General features: G+C 44.9%; 2 protein-coding genes across 17 annotated transcripts in view; one reads left to right on the forward strand and one right to left on the reverse strand.

The window, feature by feature from the left end:
- Positions 1 to 8879, forward strand: part of RUFY1 (RUN and FYVE domain containing 1) — a 60717-nt gene extending 51838 nt beyond the window's left edge. For 5 of the 6 annotated variants that reach the window (XM_082455596.1, XM_082455595.1, XM_082455593.1 and 2 more), the window contains 3 exons: positions 2972 to 3020; positions 4753 to 4830; positions 5939 to 6582. In XM_082455596.1, the coding sequence (XP_082311722.1) occupies positions 2972 to 3020; positions 4753 to 4830; positions 5939 to 6085 (274 nt within the window). In that variant the 3' untranslated portion in view covers positions 6086 to 6582. Of the gene's footprint in view, positions 1 to 2971; positions 3021 to 4752; positions 4831 to 5938; positions 6583 to 6657 lie in introns of those variants that run through there. The other variant, XM_082455594.1, reaches the window with a different exon arrangement.
- HNRNPH1 (heterogeneous nuclear ribonucleoprotein H1) lies at positions 8301 to 17491 on the reverse strand. 11 transcript variants are annotated; one of them, XM_082455607.1, is made up of 14 exons: positions 17369 to 17490; positions 16755 to 16883; positions 15300 to 15455; positions 14946 to 15089; positions 13319 to 13457; positions 12183 to 12361; positions 12032 to 12103; positions 11843 to 11955; positions 11562 to 11697; positions 11100 to 11159; positions 10919 to 11008; positions 10164 to 10256; positions 9653 to 9702; positions 8301 to 9055 (listed from the first exon to the last, which is right to left on the reverse strand). In XM_082455607.1, the coding sequence occupies exons 2-13, from the start codon at positions 16849 to 16851 to the stop codon at positions 9653 to 9655; spliced, it is 1329 nt and encodes a 442-aa protein (XP_082311733.1). In that variant the 5' UTR covers positions 16852 to 16883; positions 17369 to 17490; the 3' UTR covers positions 8301 to 9055. The 11 variants fall into 11 exon arrangements, with proteins under 11 accessions (XP_082311733.1, XP_082311734.1, XP_082311731.1 ...); XM_082455608.1 differs by having other exon boundaries at positions 10949 to 11008; positions 11843 to 11976; XM_082455605.1 differs by having other exon boundaries at positions 11843 to 11976.
- Positions 17492 to 18505: the final 1014 nt, after the last annotated feature.

An 18505-nucleotide genomic window follows, 5' to 3' on the forward strand; every position in this document is an offset into this window, starting at 1 on the left:
CTGGAGAGTCACACCAGCCTGCCCACTGCATCACTCAAGCCCCAAACCTGTGTCCTCTTGTTAGAGGAGGGAAGACCAGTCGGGGAGGCCTGCCAGCTATTCAAGGGTGACCCCCACCACCAAACCCAGGAAGTCAGGCCCCAGGGACACAGCACCGGTTTGGGTTAATTAATTCATCAAGAATATCCTTTGCTAGTGACTGGAACCCTCATGTTCACAAACTTAGTATCTGTGTCCCAAGGGAACAAGACGGGTGATGAGAGGGTTGTGTGTTTGGCTCCAGAGGGAGGACTATGGCTTGAGAATGTAAGCCTGCCACAGTGCAAGTATGGTGACCGCTGAACCTCTCTTGAGACTGGATACTCACATCTAGCAGAGTCTGTCTGTCTGTCTCCAATGGGTGATGCTGAAGGAGTGTAGACCCTGCTGGTTCTGTCTCCGCTTCGACTTGACAGCTGTCCTTCCTGGTGTGCCAGTCCTGCCAGGTTGCTCTGGACAGTCTGATAGGTCACACTGCAGACTGTGGAACTTGCCCGTTTGTGTGATGATTGCATTTTTAAACCCAGTGTGTAGCTTTTTCTCTTCGAGTCAGGACTCTTGGTTGCCAGTGACAGATATCCAACTCACACTGGCTTGCTTAACCAAAAAATAATCATCAGGAATCAGTCTCTACCTCCAGCTCTGTCTGTCACTTACCTCACAGGTGGGTCTGGCCCCCACGGGGGCAGTGTGGCACCCAGCAGGGCTGTCCGTCAGAGAAGCGAAAGTTCCTCTTTCCCCATCACTCACACAGAGACCCCAGGTTGACTCACTGCTCCCACCTGAGTCATGGTGCAGGCACAGTGAGCAGCACAACCCCGGGCTCAGGCCCAGTGCAGAAGACACTGTGACCAGAAAAGGTCCAGAGATGGGAACTAACGTGAGGATAAACCAGAAACACACTAAAGTAGTCCACACATGTGCACAACCTTAGGATTCTTCTGTCTGGAAAATGGGAAGGTTTCAAGCAGTGCTCTGGGCTGGCCCACAAAAGCATGAAGAAAAACAAGAAAGGAAAATGTTACGACTCTGGTGGGAATGTGGTCTTTTCAGTAGTTTGACGTGAAGATGCTGCCCATTCGCCATCCTCTCCCACTCACCATATCTTTCTAGATCAGCTCAGGGCTGCTGGTCCCTTGTGCTCTGAGGGCTGCCTGCCACCTCTCAGGCCGAGTGCCCTGTGCTGCTGCCCCCACCGTGGGGAGAGCTCCTGGAGAGCGGGCAAGGCCGGGAGTCAACCCCACACTCAGAGCACAGGCCAGCTCTGAGGGCGTCCCTGAGACTAATGAGAACCAGATGTGGAGGCTGGCGTGGTGCTGGCTTCTTGGATTTGCAGTGGTGTTTAGACAGACGGATAGGGAGGCGTCCTCGGGGTGCCCTCCCCCCTTCTCAGGTGGCCAGCCCCACCTTTTCTCCTGCCTGTCCTCTTCATGTTGGACAGACAGCAAACAGAGTCAGAGACACACTCCTTCCTAGTAGGCCCCAGGCCTCAGAAAAGCGGACAGGCTCTGGTCTTGAAAACGCACCCCTGCACTTGGCAGCCTCCCAGCACTGCTGCCTGACCCAGCCTCAGAATGTCCTTCACAGCCGGGCTGTGTAGGTGTTGCCACGTCAGGGATACGTACCACGGCAAGGTTAGTGCTTTCTCCCCTCCTCCCTTCTTTTTGCAAGCCAACACCAGACGACAGAGAAGCCTGTTCTCAGATGCCTCCACCAACTACAGGCACAGCTGCCCAGTTTATCTCGGGAACATCTGGATTCTTTTCAAATTGTATTTCCCAGGAAAGTTCTTATATGTTGAGGCTGCCATCTTGACCTTGTCCATCCCAGGCAGCCTCTGGCCCTGTCAGCCCACTGGCCTATTTCTGCAGCCAGTCAGGGGACGGAAGGAGCACCTCCAAGCATTCCTGAAGGCCACAGGGTTTTTTCTTTTAAAGGCCTTGATGTTTGGTTTCCTAATCCTTCCCTAGAAGTCTAGCCTGTGTCTCAGAGGCCTGCCTCTCTGGCACTTAGATTAGGCTAATCCAGTGGCAGTTTAGGCCAATCTCAGCTTTTAAAAAAAGGCTTTGACAAATACATATGTTTCGTTTTATCTGGTTTAATTCTTCCAGTTTAGACAGCGTTCAGTCCTGTCTTTTATGTGGAGAACTAAGGAATTATTCTTGCACTAACAAGAATGGAACAAGGGGACTTCCCTGGTGGCGCAGTTGTTAGGACTCTCAATGCCGGGAGCCCGGGTTCGATCCCTGGTCAAGGAACTAGATCCAGTATGCATGCCGCAACTAAGAGTTCGCATGCCACAACTAAGGACCCCGCGAGCTGCAACTAAGGAGCCATGCTGCAACTAAGATCCAGTGCAACCAAATAAATAAATAAATATTTTAAAAAAGAATGGAACAAGAACAAACAATCATGCCCCCTGAGCCTGGCCATTCTAGACAGAGCAGGCAGCAGGAAAGGGGCTGGTGAGAGGCCTACAGATTCAGGTTCCTGCCATGGGGGAGCCCACGCCTGATATGGGATCTCCCCCCTCCCCCACCCCGACTTAAAGCACATGTCACACTCAGTAATAGTTGCCCAGAGAAGCCAGAAACATGGGCTTTTATGAGATAATTCTCAATTTTTAAATGCTTGCAACTATTTCAAAGTCTTTTTAAATCCTTGCCAATTCAACAGTTTGTTCTTAGGCCAGATTCGGTCCGCAGGCTCAGCCTCAGACTGCGCCAGACATGAGCCAATACAGTGAGATGACTCTGGGATTATAAAAAGGTGGAAAGAAATAATTTTACAAGAACTCATGTTATCACACTCCTCTCTTACAAGTCTTGTTGACTTCACAAAGCCAAAAAGTTTTTGTGGGTTTACTTCAAGTTTGAAAGCCCCTCTAGTGAGGCTATGAATCTCTCTCTTTCTCGCTCTTTTTTTTTTTAAGGTCAAAGCTGAAGATGGAAGACATCAAAGAAGTAAATAAGGCACTGAAGGTACTGGATTATTAATGTTATTAACATAAGAATCACTACTCGTAGCTATTAGTCAGCTCCTGCTAATATCCTAGTGTGCTGTTAGGTTTTCTCACAAAAATCAGGTGAGAATGTGTGGTTGATTGGTGGTTATTGTCACTTATTTACAGATAAGAAAATGCTGCTCAGAGCCATGTAACTTGGCTGAGATGACGATGCTGCAAGTGGCAGGGCCCAAGCTGGAACCGAGGTCCTCTGGTTCTGGTTTCTCTGCTGTCAGCTGTAGTTTGACATTAGGCCTAGATCATAGGTGCCCTAATGAAGGAAATGAAAAGTGACAGAAAGAGATCCAGGTTTTTTTTTTTTTTTAATAGTGAGAGTAAGACCTTTCCCTCCAGGTGAGGGGCCAGAGGCCACACTGGCCCACTAAAGTGCCCTGTGCTATTTCTGGGAACCACTTAAGCCCTGAGCTGGGCCAAGTTTCTGGACCATTTTGGGGAGGGCAGAGTGGCACACACAGCTTAAGGAGAGCAGGAACATGTGGTCCAGGTGACCTCGTGCACTACTGAGCTGGCCTGCTGGGGCTGAGAGAGTGGAGAGGAGGGGGCAGGAGCTCCTAGCCTTCAGCCTCAGCTCTGCTGTGGCAGCACTGCACAAACACCCTCTTCACAAGGCACCCTCCAGCGTATGCTAGAGCAGAGATCCTAATGTCTCTGACTACCAGGGCACCTCAGGTCAGAAGCAGCAAATTGTCACAGCAACTAACAGCAGCCTGGACTTGTAGTTCACATCAGTTTGCTGTATCCTCCCTTGTAGACTGAAAGCTCCTTGGATGTCATTGCTGTGAGCTGTTTATCTTTGTATCCCCTGCACTGCACAGAAGTGTTTGCACAAAATGTCAGCTGACAGTGCCAGAGGGAGGATAAAAATCATAAAATGGGACTCTAGAGCTGCGTGGAACTAGTGGACTCAAGGTTGAAAGCCCTGGGTGCGGTGCTGCAGCTCCCAATCATAAGGTCTCTCTGTGTCATCAGGAAAGTGATGGCCAACAAAAGCCAAGGAGCCATGAAAGTACACAGGGCCCTTGACCCCTGACCACCTCAGTCCCTGAGGCTGAATAAATCGCATATCCTAGTTTTCCCTTAGAAAGACCTCCAAAAAGGCATCTCTCTAAGCCTCAGTTGGCTCCTGGGCAGAATGGAGACATCTGCCTCCCACGATGCCCTGAGGACTGGGGGCTCAGCGTGTTGTGGAGAAGGGCTTCCTGTCTCCACAGCACGTTGCCTTCTGTCTCACGGTGGGGACTGTTGTCACGGATTTTCTAGTCTGGCTGACAGGGTTTGCCCTTCTTCCTCCTGCCAGTTCAGGAGGCACTTTGGATGATGTCTCAGCCAGGGTTGGAGTTAACCAGATCCTGATTCTGGTTACCTCAGCCACAGGGCATTTATTGAAACAGGGTGGGTGAGTCTCAGGTTAACGGAAGGCTGGAGAATCTGGCTTGAGGACTGGGGGCAACCTGTAGAGAATAGGAAGCCAGAGGGCAGGCAGGCTGCAGCACATGAGCTCCAACTGTGGTCAGGGTGGGGGACAGTCCTGTGAGGCCACTTCTAGTGGAGAAGAGGCAGTCCCGCAAAAGCAAACCAGGTGCTATTAGGAAGGGACAGTGGATGCTGGGTTGAAGGATGAACACAGCTAAAGGTTCATCGGGAGCCAAGCCGTAAAGTGGGATTCTGTGGTGTTCTTTCCTCCTCAGGGCCATACTTGGCTGAAAGACGATGAAGCCACGCACTGTAAGCAGTGTGAAAAGGAGTTTTCCATTTCCCGGAGAAAGGTATGTGGGGCAGCCCTCCACTCGCTCGCCCAGGGGCTGAGTTCGTGCCCTGCCTGGGCTCTCCTTCCTCTGGTTCTGGAAAAGGCCTGTGGGACTAGGCCCACTGCACTGTGTTCATGCTCACTGGTCTGCTGGCCCATGCAGACGACCTTCCAGCCTGCCCCCTTTCAGGGACCCCAGCCAGTAAGTTACAGGCCTTGTCTCCATCACAGTCCTCTCAGTGATTTGGGAGTTGGGGCTGCTTGTTGGCAGAAATGGTCTAAGTGTGTACATCAACTGAAAATTCTTTGGGAGCAATAGGACCAAAATCTAAGTTAGGCAAAAACAGAATCTATGGGGAACCTATGGGCAATAAGTCTCAGGACAGGCATCCAGGTGGCACCAAAAGGTAACTGGCAATCTGGGCAGGGCACTTGCCCCGGATGAATGCCTGTGTAGCCTTGCCTTCAGGTTCCGGGAACAGAAGGTCTTGGGCCCAGCCTTTGGTCCAGGGTTGACAGGGCCTTTATTGACCAGTGGGGCAGGATATAGATCTCACACAAAATACAGGGCCTTTACTAAGGCTCCCCACACTGAATGGCCCAGTTCAAGGTCCATTGTCTAGCCTGACTGTGGGAGTGGGGGGCAGTTGGCAGAAGTGATGTATAGAACCTGGAAGAGCAGGGGACACACAGGTCCTTGTCTTGGTGTCTGCCATGTGCCCAAGGTTCATGGCAGCCCTGTTTACAAAAGCAAGATGCCCTTCTCAGGAGGGGCTGGCTAAAGAAACCTTGGGTCACCACCATGGAATGTAGCAATTGCAGAGAATGAACCCGGGCTCTTTAAGTAGCACAGACTACCAACTCAGTGAGTTAAGAGCTGTCAAGTCCAATAAAACACAAAGAAAAAGAACCTTAACTCACCCCTCCAAAACTCCATGGAGTTTACAGGAACATAAATGTAGAAACAAGAGGTCTACAAGAACCCCTTCCAAATTGGTACATGCCTCACTGATACATGAGGGAGGGATTTTAAAGCATTAAACTTTTAAAGGTTGATAAACTAGAGCGGGTGTGCAGACCCAGGCAGCTCAGCGTGTTCTGAGCGTGAGCTCTTTTCCATCCTCTAGCACCACTGCCGAAACTGTGGCCACATCTTCTGCAACACGTGCTCCAGTAATGAGCTGGCCCTGCCCTCCTACCCCAAGCCAGTACGTGTGTGCGACAGCTGCCACACCCTGCTCCTTCAGCGCTGCTCCTCCTCCACCGGCTCCTAAGGTGGGGGCATAAGCAGGGCCTGCTTTCTGGACCAGTTGCCAGCCTGTCTTCATGGGCATGGACGGCCTCAGAGCAGTGCCAAACTCTTTGGGTCTAGAGGTGGCCAGGGGCTTGGGAGGTTAGTTTCCCAAGAGAACAAGATCCTCGCCTGGGCTGCTGGCACTCTGGAACACAGCACGCGGGACCAGAAGCTGCGCTCCTCTCATTTCCAAATTGTATGGATTCAGCTCCTCTGGATTGAAATTCTTCTCTCTTGACACCACTGGCTTTGGTTCAGATATAACTTCATGATTTTGCTATTGTCATTTTTCAGTTTCCAAAGAATTAACCTATTTTGCAGCAGACCCACTAGTGTAGCAAGTAATCAATTCCCTTCCCTCCCCGCCACCCCAGCATGCCTTCCCTGCTTCACAGTCAAGAATCTGCTATTTCACACCCTTGTGAATATCCATCATTAGCCCTGCAATAAAATCATTTATTTTTCATAGTCAAGAAATTTGCTGTTTCACACTCTTGTGAATACCCATCATTAGCCCTGCAATAAAATCATTTATTTTTCATTCTGGTGCAGAAAATGAAGGAGCTGTGTCAGCTTCACAGGATGTCCAGAGCAACCCCCATTTCAGGACTAGAGGCCCTTGGTGAGGGCCGCTGCATTCAAGGTGAAGACCTGAGCCTGCTGTGTTCTGGGGTGCAGGCTGCTCTGCCCAGTTGAGCCGAGGACAAGTTGGGCTGTTAAGTCCAACAAGCACAGAGAAAGTACCTATCACCAAAGCCCAAAAGTTGTTCCCTTATATGTTTGGGTTGGCCAGAAAGTTCACTCGGGTTTTTCCTAACATCTTACAGAAAAACACGAATCTGTATGGCCAGCCTCCAAAACTGTGTGCCCAGCTCCAAAGCTGCATTCATTCCAAACTGCAGATTTTCACAAGGTTCCAAATAACCACAATGTTTCTAGAGTTCTTTCAAGTTTCTAATTCTAGTCCCTTTTCTTCCTCCAATAAGGCATGTTTTTCAACAAAGATGTTCCTTGTGAAAAACTAGAGGACCAGGGAAAGGAACCCTCCTTGTGTCCAATTCCCCAGACATGGAGTAACTCAGTAAGATCTCAGGGGCAGCAGCTGAACACCAGTGTTCAACAGTGCCTCCCCAGAAAATTATCAAGTACAAACACTTCTGTATCCCCAACCCAACTGAAGGTACGCACCCAGCCTTCAGAGAGCGTGTGGCAGGGCAGGCAGACTGCAGGGCACTTCATGCAAAGCTTCCACAATGCTGCCATCTACAGTCTGTAAATTAACGACTATCATTCCAAGCAATTTTTCAGAGTATACTCACCATACTCACCTCACCCAAGAGGAAACCTTCAGCAGTCACAGCAAGTAAAAATGTACACATGTGGCTTCAAACAGCACAAGCCTATATTCACAGCTCCGATTCTTAATTCTAACCTCAATAGAGCGAACTTTTTCTATTAGAGGGATGATGAATGAGTGGCAATTCCCAAATTAGTGTTAAGTATCTGAAGGGAAACCTAGAACTACACTTGTAAGAACTGCTTACTTACTTTCCTAGGTCATTGAGTTCTCACCTACGATAATGGTTTCAATTACTGATTTAAACGAATCATTTGTTCTCCTCAAGTACAACTTGGTATTCTACTTCAAAAGCTTTGTAAATAAATGGAATAATGTCACTCTTAAGTAGACTTGATCTTGAGGAATGAGGCAAAAATAAAGGTTGAAACCTCAATGTGAAAGTCCTCTATGAGCTAGCTCCTTCTAAAAGATACCCCATATAAGCAAAATTCGAAAGATGCCACCAGACTAGGAAGGGCAGCTCTAGTCAGCCACCCCTTGCCTCTGGCACTTCCTCAGCCATGCTCAAAGACTTCCATGGACATGCATAGCATGCAGTGAGGAGACTTCTGCCTCCCCCTTGGCTTTGTGCAAGTGCTTAGCAAGTCAAAGGCAATTCAGATCAGATCCTGTGCAGCCAGGCCAGACATACAAGTCCTTCCACAGGGCCCCAGAGCTACATTTACCTTCAGTTGCACTGGAGGGAAGAGAGATCTGAAGACATCTACAAAACGGCCACAACTGCCGAGCCTGTCTGCCACAGCCAGAGACGTGGGCCACTGTTCACCTACGCCCCAGGCAGGAATAGATCACCAAGAAACAGTCCACATGACACTGAAGCACAGACAAGACAAAGTGCAGTTTTTAAAAGGAAGATTTATTCAACAAGTTTCACTTAGCGCAATACACCTAAAAGGAAAATCACAATACAATGAAAAGATTTAAATCAAGGCCTCAGAATTTCATATGAACACCAAGACCAAAATCCTAAAGTACGGGTATTGCGTCTCAAATTTTCCCCATTAACTTAAAAAAAAGCTTAAACTTACGTGCCATAGAGGTTATTAAATGAAACGAGAATTAACAAACATGCCAAATGTTTCACTTTTAATTGTAGACACAGCTATATTGAATTTTACAAAAAAGCATGTCTTTCAACAATGCATCCAACAGTGTTCAATGTAATGTGGTGTAAGCAACATTTAACATAATTCAACTGCTTTAACCTAAATACACCTACTGCTTAAGTACATCCTACAATATAACTAATGTGAGAAAAGCTGAAAATTATTTAACAGTAATAGATTACTCAACCTAGTTACATCCTAAATGAATGTTTGTGTTCAAAAATACTGAACCTTAAGTCTTTAAAACAATCCTGATTTCCACTTAGAGTAAGCATAAATCACAAGCTTGTATTGCAAAACTGTTAAAACTTAAGTTTTGTTTTTCTTTTAAAAAATGTTGACCAGGAGTCAGTGATCAGGATCAATTACATTCCCCATCCACCACTCATACTGGACATGCTAGACATCCCTCCCATTCCGTTCACTCCCATAGATGCTCGGCTTCCACTACTGTAGTAGCTGCTGTTCACTGCTCCTTGGCTGCCTGCAAAGAGATCAATTTGACAAGTCAGGATAAGTATCAGATTGTCAGTCAACTAAAATATAGCATTCCAAGAAAAAGTTTAAAAAGTATACGAGTACAAATGGCTGCTGTCCAAGTGGCGAGAAGCATGTTTGGGAAAAGGGACTCCCGACGCCAAACAAATCTCAATTAACCCCTTTTCTCTGCAGTACCAACTTGCCAGACTCTTGTGCTACCATTTAATTGGATGCTTCAGGATCAACGTGGAAAATTAAGTTTAAAGGAAAACTAGTGTTTTTCAAAAATTGCAAAATTACTTCATGTTGTTTTTAAAGCTAAACAAAGCATTTTAAAAAAAAAATTTACCATAAACATTCACAATGTGTCCATCGAATGGCATGTATGAATAGGGAGCACAGGGGCAATCTCTTGCTTTTCCTATTCATGGCGGGCAGGAAGTGAGACGACGAAGTTGGACTAAAGGCAACTCACTGTGCCCAAAATGGCAGCCTCCATGGAGTTAAATCAGAGCCATTGACTGCTATAGAAAGTGTTACTACAACATATCAGTATTTGCTATTGGGAATTTTAAATTATACTTTTTGAGAAAATATTTACCTATGCAATGTTTGATTGAAAATCACTGGAGTTTTCCTGTAAAACTTGGTCTGCAAAAGGATTTTGTAGGGTAAGACTATAATACCAAAATCACCATTCTTTAGACCAATTGAAAAAATTAATTAATAAAACCAATCCTAGGTTAACTGACTAGTAAATACGGTCCTAAACCCAACCACCATTCTATTATTTAAAATTCTCCCTCCATCTAAAATGGATTTATTGCTAACAAAAAGACAGAAAAAGTGAACAATTTTATTTAATGTTTTAACAAATGGAGGCAGATGTTTTCTGGCTCGACATTATTCAAAGTTGCAATAATGACTATTTTGAATTCATACAATACTTCCCCCTCCCAATGATTGATTCTGAAAGTTAAGCTATTTGAACAGTTATATTAGGATCAAGAGCATACATTTAATAACCCAATTTCACCATAAAGGAGCCTGAATATTCCCAACTAAAGAAACCTGCCTGAAACTTATTCAAGTATATAAAAAAACACACTTACCATATCCACTCATGCTGCTCTGGCCACCATAGCCGCCTCCATAACCACCACTCAGCTGCTGGCTGGCTGGGCCGCCATAACTGGACTGGTTTGCTGTTAAGTTAAGAGAACATTAGAACCTTGTTCCTTATGTAATGTGGTACCTGGTGGTACCGGGCTTGTAATTCTAAATCTATTATTTTCCAGTCTTGATCTTACATCACTATATATAACCCTCTGTGCCTCCTTCTGCCTATTGTCTATGACCAGACTACCTTTCTATCCATCATTTGAGCTAGTCAAACAGTTATAAACCACAAGGCCAACAGCATACACATCAGCAGTACTGAACCCACGTTTCCGTTAAGTAGAGGCATTTTGACAAGACCTTATGAAAATGCTTAACTGGATTTAGTGGGATTTTCCCCCATAATTTGATATATTAAGGGTAGGTCAATACACAGGTATCACTAAACACCTGATTATGCCCCAAAATTTATTTTGATCCTGTGCTTTTTGCTAAATATTACTTTTAGATTTATACTTCATATACAATTCAACTAGTTTCTGTAGTCCCCTCCCCCAAAAGTACTTCAAACTAATTTGTTATCTAACAGTTTTATTTATAACTCACAAGGATTTAAGGCACACATACTAATCAAATCAAAACCTTTCTTTGCCTAAATTATGCTAAACTCCTTATATATAAATTAACTTAACTTATATAATTGACTTATATAAATGTTTTGGTTTTTAAAAAAACTAACGATATTTACACAAGCCCATGCCTCCCATCATTTGGCTACCATAAGCACCACCGCTTGCTCCTGCTGTAGAATTCAAGAAGAGTTCTACATATCTGTGTTCTGAAATGAGAGAAAAGGCATACAAGGTTAGCTTAAAAAAAGACACTAAAGTGATATTTACACAAACCCATGCCTCCTAGCATTTGGCTACCGTAAGCACCACCGCTTGCTCCTGCTGTAGAATTCAAGAAGAGTTCTACATATCTGTGTTCTGAAATGAGAAAAAAAAAGTTGAAAATGTTTGTTGGTGAAATAAAAGGATAAGCACTTTTAGTTCTTTTAAGTAGATCTGTGAACTATAAATACTTTTAGTAAAAAAAAAAAAATTCTAGCTGCTTCTTTCAGCTGATTTACTTCATGCAAGTTTCAAAAAGCAATCTTAAACATTCATCTAAATTGCTTTAAGTTTGTCAATTAAGCATATACCTTTAGTCAGTGTTATCACAAATTCTTTTTAATCATACTAACTTTCAAAATCCACGCACTTTTTAAACATCTCATAGAACCCTATTATTGAATTACAGATTTTTCTCATCCTTACTATTCCTTTATCATAATCATTAGTCACACAACTACCTATACAGAGACCTGAAGATCCTTAAATCACACTTACGCATATTTGCTTTGTCTTTTGACATAGCTGCCACAGCATCTTCATGAGTTGCAAACTCAACATCTGCTTCGCCAGTTACTCTGCCATCGGGACCAATTTCAATATGTACTCTCACAGGGTTGAGTGGTGAAAAAAACTAAATGTAAGGTATTTCAGAGAATCAAGTCAAATACTGTTACAGAAAACAAAATTTTAACATGCTGCTTCACTTAAGTAGAGTAAGAACCACGTTTTTACTGTTATACTGAAATATACAACTTATGAATTTAATCTACACTTACATTATAAATGTCGTTCTCAGTAGCTCTGTAAGGTAATCCCCGCATGTGTACACAGTGTCCTGTTGTGCTCTGGAAAGTAGAGCCACCATCCCCGTATCTGTGATCTGACATTCCTGAAAAACAATAATTAAGGTCTAGATGAACAAGAGTTAAGTATCCCTCAGATGAGAAATTCAATTCTTACCTTACCTCTTCCAAATCTATCTGACCCAAATCCATAGCCATCATTATAGCCATTATAATCATCATAGCCTCCATAACCTGAAAGGCAAGAAGTACAATCACTAAATGAAAAGTCACATAAAGAACAGACCTCGTGACACCTGCGCAATACACATACCTCCACCATAAGCACCACGCCTCATCCTTTCAAAGCCAGCTCCTCTTCCAATGCTGTTATACCCTCTGCCAGCCCCAGGTCTGTCATAGGGACCTGGCCGCTGCATGGCCATAAGTTTTCGTGGTGGATCATAGTGAGTTCTAACTTCAGCTCGACTGCTCTTAAAGATTTCGATATACCTAAAGCATTGTTCATGAGGAAAGGGAGTGGGGAAGGGAGAGAAAACATTAGTTCATTTCATACAGGTATTCAGTTACACAAGAAAACAATGTAGTCATAGCCATGAAACTGACTAATATTTAAAGCCAGATTTCTTATATTTGTATAGGCAATGACCAGAAATTCACTCAATTTTAAGATTTAATGTAAACTTTATAGAAAAAAAATTCACTCCTCTGAGGCAGAGAGCCCAACCTTAGGGGTAGAGAGGAGTACTGTAAATAAATGTCTTAGGAGGGAAAGAATTCCACTCAACTTTCAACATTTCATGTCTTAATAAATCCATTGGCATCATGTATAGCAAGTGAGCTAAAAAGCCAGTCTCCACCAACAGTCTAGCCCACACTACACATTTCCTTCTGCCAATAAATACCCCAGCCTATGCTTTTAGTAGGAATCAGCATAGGTAAGCGCATGCTTCAATGAAAAATAGTCACAAGCAAAGAGAATAAAACCTTTTGTGACAATTTCTTGAAAGCTATGCTTATTAATACATATGCAGAAAACATTTATACAGCAAGAAAGTTTGTTGCATTTCAACTTTAAAAACAAGATCAGAAAGTATCACATTTTCTTATGGTAATATTAAATTTACTAGGTGGAATTATTACAGCTAAAGCCAGGTTTGCATTAACATTTTTAAAACCATAGTCTCTCAACTCCAGTGACTGGGGTTAATGAGGAATCCTACAAAATTGTAAAGCAGACCAAATTAACTGGGGACAATTTCAAAACCTAAAATTTAATCTGAAAGCACTATGGGACTTTGACATAGGAAAAGTTTGAAAACTGTGGCAAAACATCAAATAATTGGGACTAGGAATCAGATTTTCTTCCTTGATTCTAAGCAGAGAGAATATGGATTTAATTGTTTACCATAAGAAAAGTGACAAATCCAACCAACCATCCATCCCCACCTGTGCCCTATTCTTTCCTTGTGTTTCTTTAGAGCCTTTTCAGCTATTTCCTGTGAAGCAAACTGCACGAAGGCCTCCCCCGTACTCCTCCCCTGGAAGTCCACCGGCAATGTTATCCCATTTGGCACGATTTCCAACCCTTCAACCCAAGGACAAATAACCCCAGTAGGGGGGCAATATTAACATCACAAGCCCAGAAATGATTCTTCTTATAGCTTTAAATACACCAGAATTTTAACTTTAGGTGAACGGTATGCTTTCAACAAGTACTCTTTAAATATTCATTGCAGTAATATGAAGTTCCATTATAACAAACTATTAACTCAATTCTTAACACACCCCATGACATGGTATGTAAGAAAAAACTTGCTGAACACAGGATGCATTAAGAATTCAACAATTAAGAACACTTATTTATCTATGCAACTTAATGTTGAAAATTATACAAGAATTTAACAAATTTTCAAGCATTAAAGACAACAGTTTTACTAAATTCAAGATACACCTTTTACCTCATTTCATATTGCAATGTTTTAAAGTTAGTGGAACTTCAGTTTTAAGAAATTACACATTTAAACATTTAATATACAAATTGAAACATTGTTTAGTCATATAATTGACAAACATACAATCTAAGCTTTCAACAAACAACTGATCTAACACAGCACAATCATGCACTCTTATGCTCTAATAGTAGTAAGATTCACTTCTGGAAATTCCGTCTATGAAAAATCCTTTCCGTGGAAACATTCCCAAGCTTACAAAAAGGACTTAAAGCACTTTCCTAGAAGATATGAAATTATGTTCATATTTAACGATGTTGACAGATAGCATTCAATTCTCACCAATTTAGACAAAAACAATAAAAACAGACTTGATTGCAAAAATTCTGGCAAAATATTAGGACTTGATATGTATCTAGTTAAGTCAAGATTTTAACACATACTACACTAAACCATGAAAGGATTTCTTGTTAATTCCAGTTTATCACAACATGAATATTAAGCAACAGTATTTAAAATATATGCTCTAACATTCTGCTAAACATTCAAATACTTTAGGCCCAAAACAATTTCAAAACACTTTCTGTACTTCAGATGCTAAAACTACATTCAACCTACACTTATATTAGATTGACTTTCAGTAAGTTTAATTCCCTGGCTAAACCAATTGTTTCCGTAAGTTTTTTTTTGGTATAAACAGAATGAGATGATTAGAGAATTTCTGGTCCCATGACCCAGTGTCTCTTACAATATAGACACTTGCCATAAATTACAACAACCTAACATACTAATCTAATGTTAAGGGATCTTACCTTTAACTTGAAGTACTGAGCTGTACAGCAATGTGAGGAAAGTAGTTAAGTTGTTGAGGACAATCCTCAAAGATCTACTCTGAACTACAATACTAAATATAAGCAGTTAGCATTTTGGAAGTACTTAATTAATCCACCTTTAAGATGGGCTTAAATTATTTGAAGGTCTCCAGGAAGAAGAAAACATTAATTCATCTGCATATACTCACAACCTGTTTAAATATCTAAGCTACTCAACTTAAGGTCTATTCAATCACATGTTGCCAGAGGCTAGCCAGAACTCACTGCTCAGCAACAAACAGGACTACATACCTGAGAAGAACTGAACAATTTCTTCCTTGCTACATCCAAAGGGGAGTCCTCTAAGCCGTACAAAGCCATCATTGGCCGTGTCAGGACTATTTGGACCAGTATGCTTCAACACCCAATCCATTTCAACGTTGTTTGACTTGAATACTGAAAGAGGTGCTTAGAATTAGTCAACTTTGGAAAGTTAGAAAACCAAGTTCAGACTTCCTGGGTCTTTAGATAATTCTAGGTAGAGCTGCCATAAACTCTTAGATGACCATTTCCATGCGGTCAAATACCTAAAATTCAGAAGGGGTAAGATAGATTTCTATTTGTTTAATGTTTTATTTACTGTTACTAGGGCAATGTAAATCAAACCTTCAACATATCTGTGTCCCATAGTTTCTCTGTCTTTTTTCAGGGCCAATTTGACTTCATCTTCTGATTCAAGTTCAACAAAAGCCTCGCCACTCGGTCTGCCTTCTCTGGTGTAGATGAAACGAATACCTTGAGCCCCATTTTGAATTTTGCAGTCTGGAAAGAAAACAACCGTTAATACAGAATTTAAAACTAAAAACCACCTCTGGGTGATGAAATGCCTATACACACCCCCACTACAAAGCAGACATTTGCAAAGCCTAAAATGAGCAAGGTATTACTAACTCCTAGGGTGTCTCTTTCAGTAATTAAGCAGTTTTCCTCTCATGACCAAACTTTCTTATTCCCTAGATATATTCCCAATCCATCAAGAAAATCCAGTATTCAAAGCACTTTCTTAATGAAGTTATCTCCAAGTCCTCACTATTCAAGTGTCCATTAATCATCCTTTTTATAACTCCTCAGTAAACTTTTAAGTCTGGACCTTGTGATTTTATGGCATTTTCTGAATAAATGTAGTTTGGAGTTTTGATTTGGGGTATCTGACAGTTTTACCTTACTAGCAGCAACATTACAATTTCTTGCTCGAATCCGAATTGCAGGGCCAATACTCACCTGAAAGGGGATCAATGTTACCAAGCTAAAATGCTCCAAGTTGCACAGCTGAAGCCAAACCCAGTCTTGCCCACTGCAAGGTGGCTTCCAGTGTACTTGGTTCTTGTTTTACAGGTCGTTTTCCGTTACACACGCTAAATTCAGATAGTAAGTCAATACTACAAATATCCTTCCAAAACCTGTAAATTTCTCCCAAATGTATCTTTCAATCTAATCTTATACAATAATGAGAACAAGGACATTTGGCAGACATTATTCAGGAAACCTACATACTGGGGAAAAAACTACACAGGCAAGAAAACTTTCCCGGGCTTCAGTGTCCTCAACTGTAAAGTGAGCCAGATCAAGAACTATGAGAAATAGCTCTTCAGTTACAAAATCTTGATGAGGGAAATTGTCTGAAATTAAGAAATGACATTTTATCTTTCCAAAGTAGAATGCCCCTTTTCAAATAAACGCCAAAACTGGAAAGGTGTTATATTTGTTCAGCTGCTGGGCAAAGTTCTCAAGATTGAAGGGGAAATCCCATCTTTCCCCGTTTATCCTTTCTAAAAGACATCCACAGAATGACTAGTACTTAAAGTAAAAAAAAAAAAAAGTCCGCCAGAGGGACCGCATTCCCCCAAGAGGGCCGGGCGGGCGGGGCTTTCGCAATTTCCATTGCGTAACAGCGGCCGGCCGGGCGCGAGCAGGACAGCGGGAACCGCAGCCGCCCGCGCCCCACCAGGGGGCGCCCTGGGCTCGGCCCCCACCCCCCACCCCCCACCCCGCCGCCGCCGCCGCCGCCTCCCCGCCCGCCCTGAAGCCCGGGCTTAACTCCCGCCTCCGCTTCAGACTCACCAGAAAAAAACCGCTGCACTTCGTCGGCCGAGCAAGACCAAGGCAAGCCCCGGACCTTCACCACGAATCCCTCCCCGCCTTCGGTGCCCAACATCATCGTCTCTTACGGGGTCCTGGCGTCGAAACAGCCTGCAAGACGAAAATGAGGATCAGACCTAAGAAATGTTAAAATTAATCAGCCCTCCAATCTCGAAACGCCCTGCCGGCCCGCGGCGCCTCCGTATAGGTCGAGCCCGTGCGGACGTTCCGACCCAGACGACTCCAACACCGAACGCCCAGTTGGCCAGCGTACGGGTCCCCGAAGCCGCTCTGCGCACCAGGTACCAGTGCCCCAAGCCGAGGGGCCACCCGGCCTAGCGCCAGCGTGGAGGCAAGGAAATGGCGGCGACCGCTTCCGCTCCGCCTCCTCAGACATCTCACACAATAGAGTCGGCGCGGCCTGCAGGCCTCAGCGGCCCTGCCACGACTCGGCGAACCATTCCTGGTGTCTAACGGCAGCCCGCACCTTGCTAAAGCCCCCGCAGCCTCTACAGAGACCTTGGGACAAGCAATCCTCGCAAAACTGGCATCGTCGGGGGCCGCTAGGTGGTAAATACAGAACACCAAACACTCACCTACAAACACAACTTCGGCGCGGCTGCGAAGAAATGGCTAGCAGGCGCCTGCGCAACCTAAATAAGGCCCTTTGAACAAGCTCTGCGCACGCGCAGCTAGGTGCCCGCACCGCCCCCTTGCGTCACACAGAGCTCGGGCGCATGCGTAATATTATGAGCCGGCCCACCTCCCGCCAGTAAATTATTAGACGCATGCGTATTTGGGTCAGCCCCGCCCACCTCCTTAAACCCGCCGGGCTTTTTTGCGCCTGCGCCTTACCGCGATTATTCGAGCCTTAGCGGTTTGAGTTCCACGCGTATGCGTCTTCCTTCAAACCGTTCGCTCGACTTACCCGCCAGAAGGGGGAGGGGTATGGCGGCAATTAGTTCCCTACAGGAACCGTACCGGGCTCTGGGTTGTGATGAGGTGTCCCAAGCCTATTATCCGCAGTCCTAGCTGACCTGAAAGTACAAGCGCTCCCCTCCCTCGCGCCGCCTATACTCCTTTTCTCCCTAGAGCCATCCCGTGACAAACTGGGGGCTGCGGGACTGCATACTTCCTGCACCCGAAGCCACCCCCGCGGCGCCGGGAGCATGTCCAAGTCCTTCGTGCCGCCACTGCCCCTTACCTACCGCCGTTGGGCCTGGGGCCCGGACCCCAGTCCCGTACCCCGCTTTTGCCCTAACGAACTCCCACCCTGCGACCCCCGCTGCCTCGCCCCGGGGTCGGCCGGCTGGGTGCTCGCACGAGAGGGGGGCGCCGGCTGCGCGTCCCGTCGCGCCTCGTGAGCGCAGGGTGAGCCGCCGGTGCACGACGGACTTCGCTCTCCCGAGCAGGTTCCCCCTTAATTCTCCCAAAGCTAAGTAGATACCGTTATGTCCATTCCCCAGGTGGAGGCGTTCAGTTCGGCAAGACTCCAGGGTCACCCCATGTGCGCATATGGCCCGAGACTAGTGATGTTCGTGATTTCCGGCAGCACTGCGGAAACTGGGACCATTCCCGTAGCCTTCCAGTCCTCCCCTTGTGTGATGCCGGCTGTCCTCCCCACCTCGCCCTGGTGAACACATGCAATAAACACAGGGGTACCACAGCGAAGGCCTCTCTGAGTGCCACCACGGGAAGATGCAAGTAAAGCACGTTTTCGCCCCTACAATGGT

The sequence above is a fragment of the Balaenoptera physalus genome (assembly GCF_965194825.1).
Source record: "Balaenoptera physalus genome assembly, chromosome: 3".
Lineage (NCBI taxonomy): Eukaryota > Metazoa > Chordata > Mammalia > Artiodactyla > Balaenopteridae > Balaenoptera > Balaenoptera physalus.

Excerpts from the sequence above, each read along its gene's own strand:
- HNRNPH1 (XM_082455599.1), bottom strand. The coding sequence starts at position 16,851 with ATGATGTTGGGCACCGAAGGCGGGGAGGGATTCGTGGTGAAGGTCCGG. Across the intron at positions 13,458-14,945 it reads AATTGTTCAGTTCTTCTCAG|GGTTGGAAATCGTGCCAAAT; the intron begins GTATGTAGTCCT and ends CTTGGGTTGAAG. Across the intron at positions 12,362-13,318 it reads AAGGAAAGAATAGGGCACAG|GTATATCGAAATCTTTAAGA; the intron begins GTGGGGATGGAT and ends ACAATGCTTTAG.